Genomic DNA, 19,035 nt, shown 5'->3' on the forward strand with positions numbered 1-19,035 from the left:
TATAGGCAACTGTACGTCCTTTAACAATGAGAAAATCCAGTACCGTGTAGTCTTTATTGACTACGTATCTTGTATAAACGTTTCTGCCTGTTTGTCGATATACACTCAATATCACTTTTTTATTTGTATTTGTGTTTTTACTGGCTGAATTGTCTTTGTCGTGTGTTGTTGCATGACTTTTTTTTATATTTTGTTTAAATATATTATCCTTCGGCACCCTTGATTAATGTAATGATACTCCTTATTCAGCGACTGTGCATGTGAATGGATTTTTTTTAAAAAGATTAATTAGACAAATATAGTGTTTCATGCTTTATGCTTTCATTTCACGCAAGCGCGTACAGGATCATGTAATATTTTAAAACTTTCATTACGATATAAAAGGTGCTTTCTCCAAATAATAATGAATATTTTAAAATGACAATCTAAACTGAGCATCTTTCATCACCATATTATTTTTTAATATGTGTGATGACTCTTCGATAACGTCTTTGCTAAATAGCACTCATGCATTTAAGATATCATGAAGGTCTTTGGAATAACACAAAAAGCAGACTAAAATATCAATTCTTTATTCAAATTTTCGTGACAACATTTGTATAACAATATAAAATAAATAAAGCACAATATAATTTTTATTTTTCAACACAATAAAACAAACCATACAAAATTAAGTCATTGGTTTAATTCAATGTCAAATACTAAACAAAAGTTGTTTTTGAAAAGCAAATATTGGATATATATGACATGATTGATCCGTTAGCTCACTGAAGCGTCTGAACATATCTTGTGAATTTTTGTCTCATGTATACCCTTCTAGATCCTTGTTCCCTTAAAGTATGAAATATTTAAAAATTGTTCAGGCAGCAATCATTTTAATTCAAAAGAGGGAAGGGGTTACGGTTTTTTGTCTGTGTTGGAGAACATAATTATTATTGGAATGTACAATATTAAACAAAATGAAAATGCGTAGAAAACAAACTTTCAGGAATGAGAAAATGTTCATGAAAATTGATTTGTTCATTCTCAAATAAATTCAATGTAGTATAGAAACAGACACATTGGCGGAAACGGTGGCAGTAACAGCGGCGAAAACATCTATTAAAAAGGAAGGGCAATGTTCAAAATCATAAAAAGAAAACGCAGTAATGTATTTCTTATTTCATTTTTAAGATAGACAAACAATTTTCGCTACGTCCGAAGATGACATCTGAATCTATCTTCATCATAGCCAGATGTTTGAAAGCATTTTACGTAAATACTTTTATGATTAAAATGATCTGAGATGATGAAATACAAACTTGCATGCTAGAATGTTTTTTAAGCTTAGCTTCTAATAAACCCAAAACAAATAGTCTTTTTATCAAAACAGCAATTAAAGAAACGTTATTGTTTTATGCTTCAAATTTAATGTAAACGGGTACATACAAATCTCAAGAATGGTCAAAATACCTCTGGAGTCTACACTTAAATATTTTAGCACATGGTACAGAATAATAAATTAATTTCTTTATATCAATTTACTAGTCTGGCTTATTTTGTGAGAAAGCTACGCGGAATACCAAGAATGAACAAAAAAACATCTTCTGAAAAATTACTGTTTTGAAACATTGGAAAAGAAAACTATTGAAAGTGGCACTTCTATTCGTTCTTACACCAAAATGAAAATTACGTTACGTTGTTATTGGTTGAATTTCGTTTGTTTAGTACGCTAATTAGGTACAAAATTATACATTTAAATAGTACTACCTGATTTTTAAGAAGAAAAAACATGGACACTGACGACAACTACTTGCAATGCCGAACTACTTTTATTTCGATACGATATTATTTCGACTTATTCGTATATATAGGTTATCAGTATAGTTGCACAAATCTTTAGGCTAGTACATACACACAATGTATAATATTTCTAAAAGCGGAAACCAAAAACATTGTAATTGGCTTACAGTCTTAAACAATTGGAATTCAACCAATGACGTGACGTAATTTTAACTTTTTGGGGTACAAACATTAAAAGTACGTACAATCCTTTTGAGACAGAATATATCACATAATTGCACATTAATATCAAGATAATTATATATTGCTGAATAAATACCCCCAGTTCTATAATAACCTATAGAATCATATTTTTTTAAAATATTAATTAACTCGGAAGTCAACTACATGTATCTTCTTTTACCAAACATACAAATAATATATCTTATCACAGTTCCATATCATTCCACACTAAAATAAGAGTTTTGCATTGAATACAGTTTGTCAATAGGATTTAAGACATTGCCGGTATCCATAGCCGAATGTCCATGGGAATCGGTCATGAACATTTGATCGATGCAATTGATATTGTCCTCCATTGCTTGCCGTACACTCCTCGAATCGTCCATTTCGTCAAATCTTGATTCTAAAATGAAAAAATAATGTAGTTTTATTCAAGAGAATAGATTGAATTGTTTTTCCTTTCATGCTTAGCAAAATATATCTCACCTATCTGGTTTAATTCTGTTATATTTACAGTAAGTGTTTAATTCATGCAAATTCTGATCTTCTACCGACTGAAGGATGAACCATTTCATACTGTGATTTGTTTTCATTGCGAATGAAAGCAACCCATATCGAATGAAAGCAACCCGTGCCGTTTGAAAAATACCCCCGATCATATATTTGTTAGCATACCTAATAAACATGTTACACTATTTTTTGATGGTCTAATACTAGTAGCCCCCCCCCCCCCCCCCCCCCCCCCGATTATCTCCAGCTTCGTAGTCAGTACTTCGACACTTACGTGAGTAATACCATAACAATCTCTTTTTAATTTTCCGTTTATGAATTTATAATAAATTTTTGACAAAAAACTAAGGTTCCAGCTCCCTCATGCAATGTTGATCTATTTTTGTGACTTCACTTTTTTGATGGAATTGGATGGAAAGTGGTCTGATTATCACTCATGCCACATCTTCCTATATCTATTGGATATTATATTTTCATGTCCTTTTTGGCCATATAGATCTTCACGTGCTTCGGTACCTATACATTCTTTGGCATTTCTGATGATGGTAATTCAAGTAAACCGCGTCGTACGCATACAATTTATAACGAATCAATGAATGTGTTTGTAGATAAATGATTTTGTGTTCTGTTAAATTGTTCCTTTTAAAATTGTTACACGATAATGACTGCGGTACCCATATTTTGACTGTTTTATTTATTATGTCTGTTAAGTTCACGAATCATTGTAAATATAACGGAATTTGATGAGACTGTCATCAAAGTGAGAGGTTTAGCGCTTAAAAACCAGGTTCAATCCACCATTTTCTACATTTTCTACAAGGAATATGACAGTTCTTGTCCATTCGTTTTTTATGTGTTTTGCCATTTGATTTTGCCATGTGATTACGGACTTTCCGATTAGATTTTCCTCTGAGTTCAGTATTTTTGGGATTTTACTTTTTAAGTGTTCTTTTCATATTTCTTTGATGCATAGCAATAACGTTGCAAATATATCTCATTCAAATTAAGAGGAAATAAGATTCAATATCATTCAACAAATTAGTTTTTGTGTACTATCATAGTTTTTAATCATGACAAAATTAAATCTAATATAATTACCCTGATATTCGCTGGCAGGCAATGGTGATATTTGTTCTGCGTTACCATGGTGATGTTTGTCTGAACTCATTGATACTGAAATGAAATGAAACATTTGAGATTTAAGAAAAAAGAAGTGGCATTGTTATAGTTGAGCGATCTCATTTTAATGTCTGAACAATGTTAAAAATAGTCTAAATAATATTATTGTTTTTGTCTTATATTCTTAAATTGCTACTTTCAAATTATAAAATATATGAGCATGATGACATAAAGTACAAGAAATTAAATTATTTTTTAGTTTATCAAAAAGTGTTGACAAATGACTGTTATTTCGAGACCGTATTTGTGTTACTTTAAAAAAAAATAATGCCTGTACCAATGTACTAAGTCAGGAATAAGAGAGATGATATCCATTCGTTTGATGTGTTTGAGCTTTTATTTTGCCATTTGCTTAGGGACTTTCCGTTTAGAATTTTCCTCTGAGTTCTAATATTTTTGTTATTCTACTTTTTTGTAGGTTACTATCTCCTTGTTTCAAATCCAAATGTTTCCTTTGCTTATATTTAAGAAACCTAAACTTAAGAATTGCCTTATATTTCTTACAATAGTTAATTCTCCTTATTACTTCATGCTAAAACCTAAATAGTCATCAATTTTCGTTCGCTACTTGTGATTAATTGGCTTATTTCTTAATTAAAGCACATTTATCCCATGTGTTGCAATCTTGATGTACTGTTTCCACTTATAAACTTATATTTCAGTAGTTAAAAAAATGCAGTTCCCTATATTTTTGTTAACTTTTATCCTGTAATTTGAGTTTCTTACCTATGGAATCTACGTCACATAGTCGACCATTACTATCTGAAAAAAATCAAAATAAATAGTTTTAAGGATTAAAGGGGACTATTAATAATAATATTGATAATTTTAAGAATGAAATTAATAATATTTTTTACAAATACTATTAAAATGTCACACATTTAGTTTCTTCTTTAACTAAGTTGTTATAAGGCTGTAATCGCCAATAATACCCCAATCATACTAGGACCACTATCCCGCTTTACATCATGCAACATTTTGGAAGTCTTAGAAAGGTCACAGTGAGGACGTACCGAGGTCGTCGTGGTCATGGATTTCCGGCACGACGACCAACTTTGAACATGCTTAAAATATTCGTAAAACTAGTCGTATTAGATGCGTAGAAGCATCGTTTTGGAAACATATTGCAAAAGTCACATGCAATTGGAAAGCCAATGGAGAAGGTTTCAGAGACAACGCAGTGGAGTTGTAGTTCGATCGTAGTAGACTAGTATTGAGATAGTAATGCGATCGAGAAGGTCTTGGTAGAAGTGTACTAAGATTATGTAAGTCGTTCTAATGTCTTATTAGACGTAGCAAAAGAGTGACAATATCGTAACTAGAACGTGTTACTATCGTAGCGGAATGTGCTTGGTCTAGTGTGATGGGAATTTAACATAGTTTTGTGGGGGTTCAAGTGCTTGGTCTAGTGTGATGGGAATTTAACATAGTTTTGTGGAGGTTTAAGTGCTTATAAACAAGTTTCCCCTGTTTGTCTACATAATCTAAGCATTGAAATGAGGTCCGAAGTTGTAGTTGGCTTCTGTTTTTCATGAACAGATGAAGAACTAAAATGACGTTTTGTACCATTCTGAGTTTTGAGTCTATCTACTACGTAGCAACTTTCCATTTTTTAGTGGTGTTCGTGATGCTCTTTTTTTTATTTTATTATTGTTTTGTCTTTTCGTCAATTTTTTTTCCATGGTCTTGTCGTGTTTTTTTAAGATTTCGATTGTCCCACAGTACAATAGCTGTATTTTAGACAGTAATTTTGGGTATAAAAAATTATTTCCCCATGAATACTTTACCTGGATCACTATCATCGCTTTTATAACCGTCCGATTTTTCTTTCTTTGAATCGCCATTTTTATTCTTATTGCCTTTACCACTACTGCCGTCTTGGCTTTGTCTTCGTGCAATCTTTTTAACCTGAATTGTAAAGAGAATTTTAATCAGTTTTGAAAGGACTAGAAATACAGTAATCTTTTGGAGGACAGGAATTCATATGTCCTTTAAATATACATAATTTTTGGGTCCCTTTATAGCTTGCTGTTCGGTGTGAGCCAAGGCTCTCTGTTGAAGGCAGTACCTTGACCTATAATGACCTATAATGGTTTATTTTTATAAATTGTTACTAGGATGGAGAGTTGACTCATTTGCACTCATACCACATCTGCCTATATCTATATATCTGCTAGGTAGTTATCTCCTTGTTTTTATATTTACACTTTACAGAGATGGTATTTACATTTACACAAATAAAAGGTTTAGATCGTTCGTAATTTTTAAAGTACATTCATTGCTCAATTTTCACAGTCATTTTCTTTAATAAGTACTGTTCTTGCCCAGTTTTGTTTTACTTTTAAAATTCTTCAAAATATTTCTTAAACTTTATTTCAAACATATTTTATTTTCTCAAAGTTGATAACTGTCTGTGTTTAAAATATGTCTTCTCTGAAATGTTACGTCATGTATTAATATGTAAATTCATTGTGGTTTCTGTTTCTAGTTGACGGGAAATAAATAAATATCCGACATGCCACGTTCTATGCACAATCTTGGTTATACCCTTCTCTCTTGCTCACCAAAGAGAGATTACACAACAATTAATTTATCATAGGTTGCCAGAAGGAAGCTAAGATAGAATTGACATTTTGTAACTGCGCCAGATGCGGGTTTCGTCTACAAAAAGACTCACCAGAAGCGCTCGAATAAAAAAGTTAATGTTCAAGGCCAAATAAAGTACAAAGTTAAAGAGCATTGAGGACCAAAATTCCTAAAAGTTTTGCCAAATACAGCTAAGGTAATCGATATCTGAGGTAGAACATACATTCATAAACTAAATACAAAATTAACCATATTATCATTCACAAAATATCGCATCTAAAACTAAGGTTGCAACTCCCTAGGCAAGGGTGAACTTCAAAGATATTGGGGCCCATTTTAGTTTTTTATGTTCTATAATAGGAATGTTTCAACTTTTGATCTGCCCACTTTATGCTGGGGTAAGACACGTACACACATATCGCTTGCGTGGAAAACGCAGTCCAGTGTTAATTTTTCGAATGGCAATGTCTACATGTAAACACTGTGAAAGAGTTACACAATCATAGATGCAGATGGTATTTTGTAAGTATTAATTACAATGGTGCTATTGTCGCGACCTTAAACTTGTTAGTATGGCATTAACACATTAGATACTATGATGTAGACATGTTGACCGAAGGTACAAAACCAATCCCCTTATCATAGAATTGAGAAGTACATTTCTATGATGTTAACAAATGCTCGACCTCTATTGTTGTTTATAGTAGAATTGAGAAGTACATTTCTGTGATGTAAACAAATGCTCGACTTCTATTGTTGTTTATACAATGTAGTAGAATTGAGAAGTACATTTCTGTTACTTGTTACTTCAAAAAAAAAACATAGTGGTTGGATTCTATTTTTATTAATTTATGAAATGTGAAGTGCTGTTTTTATAATCGTAGTTTTCTTTTTTTGGCATTGTTTACTTTATAACTTTTATGGTGGTTTTTGATTGCGCCATTGGTGTCTTTTTCTTCTGCTTTTTTCACTCTCCAGATGTAGCAAATCTATCGATACTCTATTCGGTTGTTACAATGTATTCTTTTTGGTAAGTGCTATTTCCTATTAAAATTTGCTATCCTTCTACCTATAATTTAACTTTAAAAACCCATTTCAAAACTTTGTGGATGTTCAAATGCTAAACATGTAATATTTTATCCAAATCTGTTTATTTACAGACTACTGCTTAGCTATGTAAATATGTGATCTGTTCTTACCTTAGCACGTTGATTTTGAAACCACACTTGAACGACACGCACACTTAAACCGGTCTCTGCCGCTAGCTGTTCCCTAACCTAAAATAGAAAAAAATTGCTGAGACTCTAATAAAAAAATATGTGTTACTAACTTTATGTATAGAAAAAAAATTCAAATATTCATTAGTACCTAAAATGAATCGATATGTAGGAATATTAATCAGTATTTAAGTAAGTAAGATATATCAATTTACACTTTCAGTTTACTAAAATAAAGAAGCGAAACATCCTTTCGAGAGGGAAAGGGGAAGCGTGTCTGTGATCCCTCAATGATGAAACCGGACTATTGAAAACAAAGCATACTTCTGTAATCATTATTTATTTTAACCCATCAAAACTGATTTGGCAAACATATTATGAAAATATGTGTTCCGTATGAAATGTGCATTATACACCGACATTACCGAGTGGACAATATGTCTTTTATATCTTTAAGATCAGGAGTACATATTGGTCTTTTCAATGAATTTAATCGTTTGTTCTATCGATGTTAATTTGTAAACAAATCTTACTTTTCGACAAGGTTTGGGGTTCATCTCAAAAGCTGATTTAAACTTTCTTCTTTGACTCGTTGTAAGAATTGTTCGTGGTCTTTTGGGGTGTTTACCTCCATCGCTTTCCCCGTCATCATAATCATCGCTATCGTCACCTAAAATGTAACCTGTTTTAACTCATTTTATAGTATGCAAATGACCTGTAAATTAACACTTTCCACAGCACAGAAAAACATAATATTATTAAGGAGATTTGATGTATATGTAAATTAAAAATGGAATTTATAATTTAGTTGTGATCACTAATTCAAGATTTACACGGGCAGTTAATCTAAAGACATGAATTTGAAACCGGGATCGATTTTGCACATGACAGCGAGGACTAAAATTTCAGCTGCAACGTTAAACCAGTATCATGATACACATGTTGATATTGTTTATTTTCATTTTGTTATGTTGTGTCGCGTGCTTCAAATATATAGTGTAATGGCAATAAAGCCGGATTAGAAATGAATTGATAACCAGACATAAGTTAATAAAATGATACACTTCTAATGTACTGAGTATTTAAACAAAAAAAAAAGGTTGTATAAAAACTCTCCAATCACCAGAATTTTGTTTTCATAACTTACTTTTCGGACTCATGGAATACATATGGAATTCCTTTTCAAAGTCCAGGCGACAGAAGAGCTGACCATCTCGAATGACAAAGTAATCTCCCCTTTGTAATGGCTGACCACATTCTATACAAACGAAGCACTGTAGATGATAAACGTATCCTTGAGCTCTCATTACTAGTTCATTTGGAGAAATGTGCAACCCACAACCATTGCACGCTCCACGAAATAATCTGAAATTAACAAACCAAGGTTTATAGAAATAATAAAACCTATGACCATAAAACAGCATAGAATAATGTGTCGGAAATGGACGAATATTCGAAGTTGCAATACACCATATGGACTTATAAATACTAATGTCTGCATCTTCTTATTCACCCGGAATAAAACACCTATGTTATCACTGTTATGTTGTGAAAAGGTCCACACGATTTTTACAATTTAATAGTTTGTCTTGAGTTTTTTTGCAATCCTACCACCTTAAAAATATGGACAAACTTGCACCTATGTTTTACAACGAAAATAATGTCCGATAGCTAGTTTGATCGAAACACCCATGTTCATAGAATAAAAAAAAAACGATACCAGTTGACCAAAACTTCAGGGAATAAGATCGTTCAACATGAAACAGTATTTTAAAGTTTTTTTCTGACCTGTATTTTTCATTTGAACAGAGTGTTTAGTGCAAAAAAAGTACACTGTTTCTTTAAACAAAATGACTGTTATTCAATACCTTACTTATTATTATTTGCGTTTCTTGTTATGTTTTCTATTATTCTTGTCATGATTTTCAAGAGTTATAGTATTTTTCTATTCCACTAAAAGCATGTCAAAGTCCCTTTTGTGTTCCTCTTGGTCCAATTGATGGTATCAGTTTCCAAGTGACTGAACAACTCTGATCTCGTTCTAACCTCTCTGATTGCTCTTTTCAGGGATTTAATGAATGACTGGCGTTGAATTTGACAAATTATGCTAACCGATTAAGCTTTAATTCTTTTATTATTTTCAAAAACTATTGGAGATGTGAAAAAATCAATGACAACTATTTCGCATCATTTAAGCCACAGCACACAAATTCTATTCATTTGCATTTGAACATCAAAAGACGTGATGCAATAGATTTACCATAACAGAGAAAAAAATAAAAATTCAAAAACAACAAAATACGTACAAATGATCTGAACGCCCGCAGTCTTAACGAACTGGAAAGCGTTTCTAGAAAATTAAGCAATTTCAATCAAGCTTTTATGTGAGACCGAATCATTTTTGCATTTAGTTATAACGTACGAATAGCTTAGACAACGTTTTTTACTCACACTGAAACACTAAAACGGAAGTAAATCGCAGGAATCTATTGCTAGCTTTTCAATGTAACTTTTCTAACTAAAAGCTCTCGTTCTTGTTTATCAGGCTAAAGTAAGCCGATTTCTACAATTTTCTTTGTTCTTTGTCAATACTAAATGGTTCGATCAACTAACTGTGAATAACAAATTCAAGCAGTATTTATTTCTGCCATAGAAAAGAACAATCAGAGTCGTAATGATCAGCCATTGAAATCCTGCAAATGTTCCGGAAACTCCAATGTCCGCCATTGTTCTTCAGTGAAAAGGCGTGAACGGATTAGCGTGTTTTGTAATAGAGACAAGTTTTAAGGTGTTTGATACGGAAAATGAAGGAATTATGTTATTCAAAAGACTTAAAACTTGTGAATAAGACTAATTATGTTTCAGAGATAAATGTGCTCTAATTTAGGGTGCATCTCGTTTCTAACTTTTATTCTTTGTATGCCAGAGATTTGGTACGGTGTATTTGCTTAATCGTCAAATTAGATAACATGTTATATACATTTAACTAAATAAAAAGCATTATGGTCTGTGAATTTAGCTGTCATTTAATAGATTGAGTCAACCTAATCTCACGAATAATTTTCATCTTCACAGGAAAACCACCTTAATACGAAAGTACTAAATAACACTGCCCATTTACATAAGTGAAAAATTTACTAGAGAATATTTCTTGAAATTTTAAAACAATATTTAAGGTAAATTGTAATTTGAACTTCATTCGCACAATTCTTTGTACATGTAATAAATGATAAAATAAAACAATAAGTGAACCAAATGTATCAACTTAAAGCACAAGATAAAATTTAATTCCTGTGACTTGTTTGGTTTGCCTTTCGAAGCCCAATGTATTTGAATGTAGTGAAATTAATCTTTCCAATAGATACGCAATTGAAATCTGGGTATTTGCAAGTAGAATTCAAAACTTAACTCGAAAAAAAAATTGCATACACAATTTATCACTTCCAATTTTAATGAAAAAGTATTGTTTCGTTTGCTGTACAGAAACCTTGACTATACCGGTGTACGTGAATATGTATAGTACATTTGTATGTGGCTTAACTTGACATTTTGAGGTTGTTAAAAAAAAAATACACTAATTATTTTGTTTTATAATATCGATTATCACAGTGAGCTTCATTGAATAGTTCACAGTTTGTTTGTTGGTTGCAATATACGGAACGGAGTAGTTATTTCACGATTGTGTCACCTGTTTGTCATCCTACGATGTTTGTCTTTATGCAGACGTTACCCACGTTATTGCGTCAATACCGTCCACACTAATAAACAGGTTTTTTTTCTTTTTCTTATATAAAATCATAACAGTTAAGTTATATAAAACTTATATCCATAGACTAGACATGTAAATACTATTCCGGAAAAAATACAATTTGTTTTATCATATTTTACTATAGTCTAAAATAAGGACAAAACGTCAAAAAGATGCGTGTCAGACGTAACAGATGATACGCATAATAACTTAAGGTGGTACCCAACACTTTCACTAAAATTAATTTGGCTCGTTTAATTTTCATAAAATTTTGTCAAAGTATTCACTTTAACCCTTTAACAAAAATATAAAAATTTAAAAAATTTTGAACCAACCGTTTTGTCTGAAAAATTACACTGGTTATATAGCAGTTTGACAAAGACCAATTTTGATCATTGAGAAGCTTAATATTCCTTTTACAACACAACGTAATTAAAACGTTTAGCTGACTTTACAGAGTTATCTCCCTGTAGTGTTAGGTACCACCTTAAGTAGCCATTTTAACTGAAATTTAACCTATATTGTCGTTTCAAACCTATGAAGCCATACTTAAGTATAAATGACATTAACCAATATCATATCAAAGCAAACTACTCGACTCGCGCCTCGTGAGTAAGCCGGGAATTTTCGGAACAACTATGATATTATTTACAATACACAATAAAACTAAATTAAAGAAAATGAAATATCTATAACTTAAATTCTGACCAGTTTACCATAAACATTACACACATTCCTTTTTATTCAGCCAGTCTGAAAGGGGAATCTAGTCTTATACGTCTTTATTGTTATCCTATAATAGCGAAAAACTCAAAAATACAAATAGTCATACCCTAACATGAAAATCTATGTGGATGATGATAAAGTGTGGTTTCCTATATTAAAAAAAAATCTGCCAATGACCTCTAGCTTTTAAAACAATCTATTTTGATTTCTGTGTATCATAATTTAAAATTGTCGAATGATTCCCGGTCTTAATATATTCTAGGAAAAAAACAATTAAGACTCAAGTAACAAAAGCCAAGACGAAAAGAATCCAATATGCTTCTTCAATATTGCGACTATTTTTCTTCAGGCCTTCAGAACCTCTAGAATTTATTAAACATTTTTTATACCGTTTTCCCAATTCTCCATTATTAATCGAGTGAGAACAAAGACGGAGTGGAAGAGTTAAGTAATCCGACGTTGTTTAAGTTATAAAGACATGCAAAAAAGAAAGAGGTAGAAATATTAAATGAATAAACCGGTAATGTACTAAGATTAATTATAGAAATACCAATTGATTCGAGAATTATTCAAATTAAAACAACAATGGAAAACAGGTAATACACCTTTAATTAAAAGATGAATAATATAAAATCTTGAAAACGATATTTTTAGTCTTAAGAATAATGAAGGATGGTGCGGATGGGTTGTCTTCGTTTCTTTATTAATAATTTTTTTTACCATTTTTCTCATTTTTTTTTATTATTCTTTACTTTTTACAACTCCGCTATTTTCTAATTTTTATTCTTTAATTATTTTTGCCCGTATTTTGTCTATGTTAAATAAATATGTTTGGCAAATTATTTGCTATTTTGTAATAAAACCAATTAAGATCCTCGTCAAGGACAATATCAGATATTGTACAAGCGTCGAAATTCCTGTCATATAATGACATAATAGTCGTGTAACACAATCTTCTTAAAATATCTCTCTTAAACTTAAATATAAAAATAAGGACATGTAGTAGGATTGCCAATGAGACAACTATCCACCAAATTTCAAATAAAGTGGATGTTAACAATTAAAGGCAACCGTACGGCCTTCAACAACGAAAAAAAATTCATATGATATACTAGTAGTAGGCTATAAAAGCCCCGACATTGGGAATATGAATCAGTTCAATTGAGGACAACTAACAGCCTAATGTATATTTTTTTTTCAAAGTTGATGTTTTTCTGAAATTGTTTAGCATTTCACAGCGGTATAATACTTTTACTAACTTTAATTATTCATCACTTATTTTTTTTTACTTTGTATTTACATTGTATCATAGATCAAATTTATTCGTTCAGTATATGTTCATTTGTGTTACTGTATACGTCTTTTTATTGAGTAAAGCCATTCCAATTGATATTTTATAGTATGTCTTTCTACGTTGTGATGTTACACTATGGTTTCAAATAAGCCGGGTGAATGTTTGGTACCATTAAAACGTTTAAACCCATTTTTTTCAATTATTTGCACCTGTTCTAAGTCAGGAATCTGATGTTCAGTAGTTGTTGTTTTTTTATATGGATTAGACCGTTGGTTTTCCCGTTTGAATGGTTTTACACTAATATTTATTTTTAGGTCCTTTATAGCTTTTCGGTTTGAGCCAAGGTTCCATGTTGAAGACCGTACTTTGACCTATAATGATTAACTTTTATAAATTGTTATTTGGATGGAGGGTTGTCTCATTGGCACTCATAACACATCTTCCTATATCTACGAATTACGAAAACCAAAAATGGCAGACATTTGTGACCATTAGTTGTAGCATACTGAATTAACAGTTATTTATCGGGTAGTCTCCTTACAGGAGCAGATTACCGAGTGACTTAGCTAATGCATGAAAATGATAAGCACAGAAGTCCATTTGGTAAAATACATACTCCCATATGCAATATACACGTTGTCAAAAATATCGAAATCATTTGTATTTATCCGAAAAAGGTAAGTTTTAAACCAACTACTCTGTAAATGATACACGGACAGTGTCCGCATCAGAAAGATAACAAGAATAGGGAAAAGATGCTCAAAGTAAGGAGTCTTATAATACTTTAATAGGTTTTTCAACCATTTTATGTATAATATAAAATAAAAACCTTTAATATGCAGGGGTTTATTTAGCATTGCTCTTTTTTTCTTAGATTTTGATTCCATAACACTACTTTAACATGTTGTCCGAAAATAGTCGTACCAACGACATTCTTAGCCAAAATGAATACATTGTATTTCAAAGACTAAAAAGATATTTTAATCAAACTAGAATTTTGGTTTTTGTTCGAAATTATCTTAGGTTTGTTATTTTTAATCAATACATAAAGTTTTACCAAAATCTATAAAAATGCCAATTTTGCGTCTATTACTAAGTTACTTGTTCAAATTTACGACATAAAGTTTTTATAACCACAAAACACACACTAACAGCTGGGAAGTTTGAAATTTGGAATCAATTTTGAAAGATTTTTAAAAAATGAACCGAGTATGAAATAAATTTTACCTCAGTACCAGATATCATGAAGAAAACCTGTCTTATATGTGAAATGGAGCAAATGAAGTTTTTATTTTTTGGCGCAAATGAAATATAACCTTGTGGCGCAAATAAAATATAACCTTGTGGCGCAAGTGAAATATAACCTTGTGGCGCAAGTGAAATATAACCTTGTGGCGCAAATGAAATATAGCCTTGTGGCGAAAATGAAGGATTGGATTTTTCTAAAAGTGGCGCAAATGCAATGCGCCCGGACCGATATATATGTTTGCATCGTGATGCGTACACATAATATGACTTATCATACGGTTTATTGCTAGAAACCTTACTATCGTGTGTTTTTTCTTCACTTTTCAATACCCTTAGTGCTACACAACAAAATTGAAAGAAATTGATTATCAAATTAGCTGTAACATATTGAATTTAATTTAACTGTTATTCATCGGGTGGTCTACGAACGGGTATAGATTACGACAGAAGCCTCAGCAAATACATGTTAATGAAATTCACGGAAGTCCATGTGTTAAAAATTGCATTATTTGAAGAGTAAAACGTATCATTACAGAACAAATTCGTTATTAAAGTATCAGGTCACTTTCACGAATAGGGTCTGCATAAACCAATAGGACGGTGTCATTTTTATGACCATTTACTTAACTCTTCATGTTAATTTTATTAAAAATTGATCATATATACATTGGTTTAAAGAAACATTAGTTTCGAGCCCTTTCAATATTTAGATATTGACTAGCTATCATTTCCTTAGATATAAAAATGCGCAGCTTAATAATTTTCACTGAATATCTCTTACAGTAAACCGATTTATTGGCTGAAAGATAATTTGTTGATAGAGGTTTTGATATCCGGTAATTTTTAATCGATGGCGTCCCAACAGAGATTCCGGGATTTATGCAATACGTCGATAAAGCAGTTTAATAACTTTTACCAGATGTCGCGTGCCAAATTTGCCCTTATTAACATTAATAAATTCCCAAACAATTACTCTAACTTGTTACAAACATAGTTCGTACAATTTGTTCTCAGATCATACACCAAACCTTTAATTGAATCGGCAAACATTACTTCTTAGTCTGGGTTACCGTGACGTTTGAATCGTTGGTATCGTAGGAGGCTGTTAGCAGCGTTGACAGGGAAATTGCTATGAAATCATGTCAACGTCGCTTGCAGAGTTTGTTATTTGACTTTTTGTGATTAATCAACATCAAAATTGAATAAAAATGGCAACATTATGCGTATAAAAACAATCAGATATTCCAAGCTGTAGCAAAATGTCGTAAAATGGAATGGTTAGAACGACAGTTTGAGTGAGTCTTGGAAAAGAATCGACAAATAAATTATTTTTCTACCAATAATCAATTATATTTTCAAACGTAGTCTTCAAATCGCCCATATAATTATTGAAACTATCATCTGTAATTTGTATGTAGAGCAGTATTATTATTTTGTCTAGTCCTTTCAAAGTTTTGGGTTTCAGACATTTCGCATAACTATCATTAAATTTTTCATAGATTCGATAGTTACACATGTAACATTAATGTTCTTGTTATTCAGCATATTTTTGTGTGTTATTACGTGTCTGCTTATGGTGTAACACCAATAATTCAGGCCTAGCCAGAAAGCACATACCAGAAAGTAGTACATATTTAACAAAAAAAAGTTCCTACTCATGAGTGTTACTTTCAAAATATGTAGAATATTTAGGTATTTTTGGTATCAAATGAAAGCATAAGGACTGGTGATCATTGTAGAACACTTTTGGACTTTTAATTTTGAATATTAAAAAAACTGCACCAAATTTCAAAAAGAGGGTAAATTTTGTCTGTTTGTCTGATCTGAAGTACCTGTTTTGGTACATCCGAAGTTCCGGGAACCAGTTCTTTCTTATATGCCTTTAAAGGTATGTTGATTTTTTTCAGTACAAGACACCATAACGTGTTGCTTTGAAATGCAATGATTGCCACTTTATTTGAACTTAAAACAAAAGAGGTGTGCCTGCTTGAAACGGAGGAATAAAACATAGAAAGCAATAGGACCATGAATTAGTGGTGTACTTCCTTATGCATGTTTTAACTTTTTAAAAGACCAGAATATGAGCGGGAAAGTTTCTCTTTTGCCTGTGACATTAACAAGCTGCCGTCCACGAATCGTTCTTCTGTTAAGTTTTAATCAAATTGTTAAAGTTCAAAATAGGGTTTTTCGGTAATACCTTACGGGTTTTTTTTATTTAAAAAAAATAATATTCTGATTCCGAATTTGATTAAAAAAAATCTGGCCAAGCAGATGACAAAAAACAAACCCCCTTAAAGTTAAATGGTTGCTCCCTTAACTAACAGACGACAAGACAGACAAAGTGGGTCATATGGGACATACTCTCAGTTTACTAGCGACAGCTTATAGAAATTTGACTGAAATATATATGGAATTGAATGAATATTGGTAAAAATAAAATATTTAAATGTTCCTTACTTTTGGTAATCAACTTTACAATAGAGCTTTCGGTTTCTTGAAAAGCATGAATTCGTAAGAGCCATCTGACACATACAACAGCGTACACATTGTTCGTGCCAATAACAGTCCATAAGTTTCATCAAAAATCTATCTTCGATTGGATGTTGACATCCTGGACAGATCTCTTTGTGTGCTGCCGGCATTCCTCTGAAAAACAAGAAAAAAAACACACATGTTAAAATTTATGAAATTCAACACCCGTTCCTTCTTACTGTTTCTCGAATTTTGCATCAACGTGTATTTATTTAGCGGCTATATTAACTATGAATTTGTATTTCTATAAAGTAAATGTTAAGTGTCGTTTCATCATAATACAACGCCTTTTTCGGTTGTTTCACCACATAGCCACTGACCTTGAATCTGGTTCTTGTTATACACTGTTCTTAAAAACCTAGCGGACAATTGTTTCTTTTTTAGAAATTGTTCTAGATGTAAATTAAATGCTGTTTGTTTGGCAAGGATGGAATTTCAGTAATTTTTGCTTATCCTTAAAATTTTATCCTTAAAATTTTCAAAATTTCAAAACCAAATTTGTTTTGAAACATTTTATGGAAAAAAAATTATCTAAAGTTTTTATGCTCCGAAATTAAAGGCAGTTCCATTTACTTATGATACGTTCAAACATTTTTTTTGTCCATTTAATTATAGCTTCTTTCCTGATTGTTTAATTCAACTAGTTTGCTGATTTTTAAGAGAGAGAGAAAGGGAAAAAGAAACCATTTCTTTTACTTTATTTCATTTTTGATAAATGTCTCTTATTGATTTCTTTAATTTGTATTTTGGAATGCATCTTAATATTTCCACTGTCGCAAATTTTGGCGTCTTAAAAATGAAATGAACAATTCATTCTATTATCACATTTGAACTTTAAAAAAAAATGAAATCATAGTACAAAATTTTTTTTGAAATATATAATATTAACAGTTACAGTATACTGATTTAAAAATGTGAAAATCGAATTCCCATAAACAAACAAAGAAATTAAGGCTTAAATTGTCCAAAAGAAGCCTTAAAACAAATTGTTTATCAACAGAACATGAAATAAAAAGCTTAAAATGTGGACGTCAAAGATTACAAGGTGCTCTTCATGACACGTCAAAAATAAACAAACAATAACAAAGGGATTATCCTTAACATCGCGAGAAGTGACCGTGATTTAACGAGAACACATTTTTGGTTGGTCAGTTTTACATAATGTAAAATTAGTGTGAGATCTCTAAATTAAAAATCACAAGAAAAGATATTGCACTGCTTGCCCAACCTTGATAAGTTATTTCAAGGTTTATTGAGAATTATCAAATTGAATTGATTGAACTTAGAAATCGTTTATGCTTTAAATGTGAGAAAAAAGTAATCAACTATGCAACAGCTTTGCATCCAAGACACGATGACCTGCAAGAGAGCATGCAAATCATTCAACAATGTCACAAGAATTCCAAAGTCCAACTAGAACGTTTTGAAAAAGACAATAACCAAAAGAAAAATATATACAATGACAAGAACAAACAAAGAAGAACGCTAAAACAAAGCATATTAAACAGAACCAAAAAATCAAAAAGATTGGATTTTATTCCAAACTTTGATTTGTCAATGCGTCATACGGTTTTACAATTTCAATTATTTTCATGATTTCAGAAAACAAAAACAAGGAATTAAGCGAAAACACTTGTATTCAATCCTTCTTTTTTTTGGGAAACAAAAATTAGAGGAACAATTTTTTTAGAAATATCTACAGTAGAGAATCAGCCAATGTAATATCTTTAAAACAAGCTATTGTAGATCTACAAGTCTCTCAAAAAAAAATAGTGAGAAAAGATGTATTTTGTGTCCGAATTTTAAAATTACTTTATATTCTCTAAACGAGATATATGGTAATATTCCTTTTTCTTTGTCAGTACGTTACAGCAGAAATGAGCCGGTGTAGGGATGGGGTACATGTATATTATCAAACGAACTATTGTGGTTTTTATTATTAAGGTATTGAAAATCTTGAAATCTCAAAAAGTCAGAGTAAGTTGAGTGAT

The 19,035-nt window shown here is 31.3% G+C and overlaps 1 protein-coding gene across 1 annotated transcript; it reads right to left on the reverse strand.

Annotated features, from left to right (window-relative positions):
* Positions 1–556: 556 nt before the first annotated feature.
* LOC139505384 (LIM homeobox transcription factor 1-alpha-like) lies at positions 557–17,154 on the reverse strand. The gene is made up of 8 exons (XM_071295003.1): positions 16,970–17,154; positions 8,644–8,861; positions 8,030–8,166; positions 7,479–7,556; positions 5,481–5,601; positions 4,420–4,455; positions 3,613–3,687; positions 557–2,407 (listed from the first exon to the last, which is right to left on the reverse strand). The coding sequence occupies exons 1-8, from the start codon at positions 17,152–17,154 to the stop codon at positions 2,223–2,225; spliced, it is 1,035 nt and encodes a 344-aa protein (XP_071151104.1). The 3' UTR covers positions 557–2,222.
* Between the last annotated feature and the right edge of the window lie 1,881 nt (positions 17,155–19,035).

The sequence above is a fragment of the Mytilus edulis genome, unplaced genomic scaffold, assembly GCF_963676685.1.
Source record: "Mytilus edulis unplaced genomic scaffold, xbMytEdul2.2 SCAFFOLD_232, whole genome shotgun sequence".
Lineage (NCBI taxonomy): Eukaryota > Metazoa > Mollusca > Bivalvia > Mytilida > Mytilidae > Mytilus > Mytilus edulis.

Bases quoted from the DNA above. Each gene is read 5' to 3' on its own strand.
- LOC139505384 (XM_071295003.1), bottom strand. From the start codon at position 17,154: ATGCCGGCAGCACACAAAGAGATCTGTCCAGGATGTCAACATCCAATC. The intron at 5,602-7,478 runs GTAAGAACAGAT...TTTACAATTCAG, and splicing joins TTCAAAATCAACGTGCTAAG to GTTAAAAAGATTGCACGAAG. The intron at 3,688-4,419 runs GTAAGAAACTCA...ATTTCATTTCAG, and splicing joins ATGTGACGTAGATTCCATAG to TATCAATGAGTTCAGACAAA.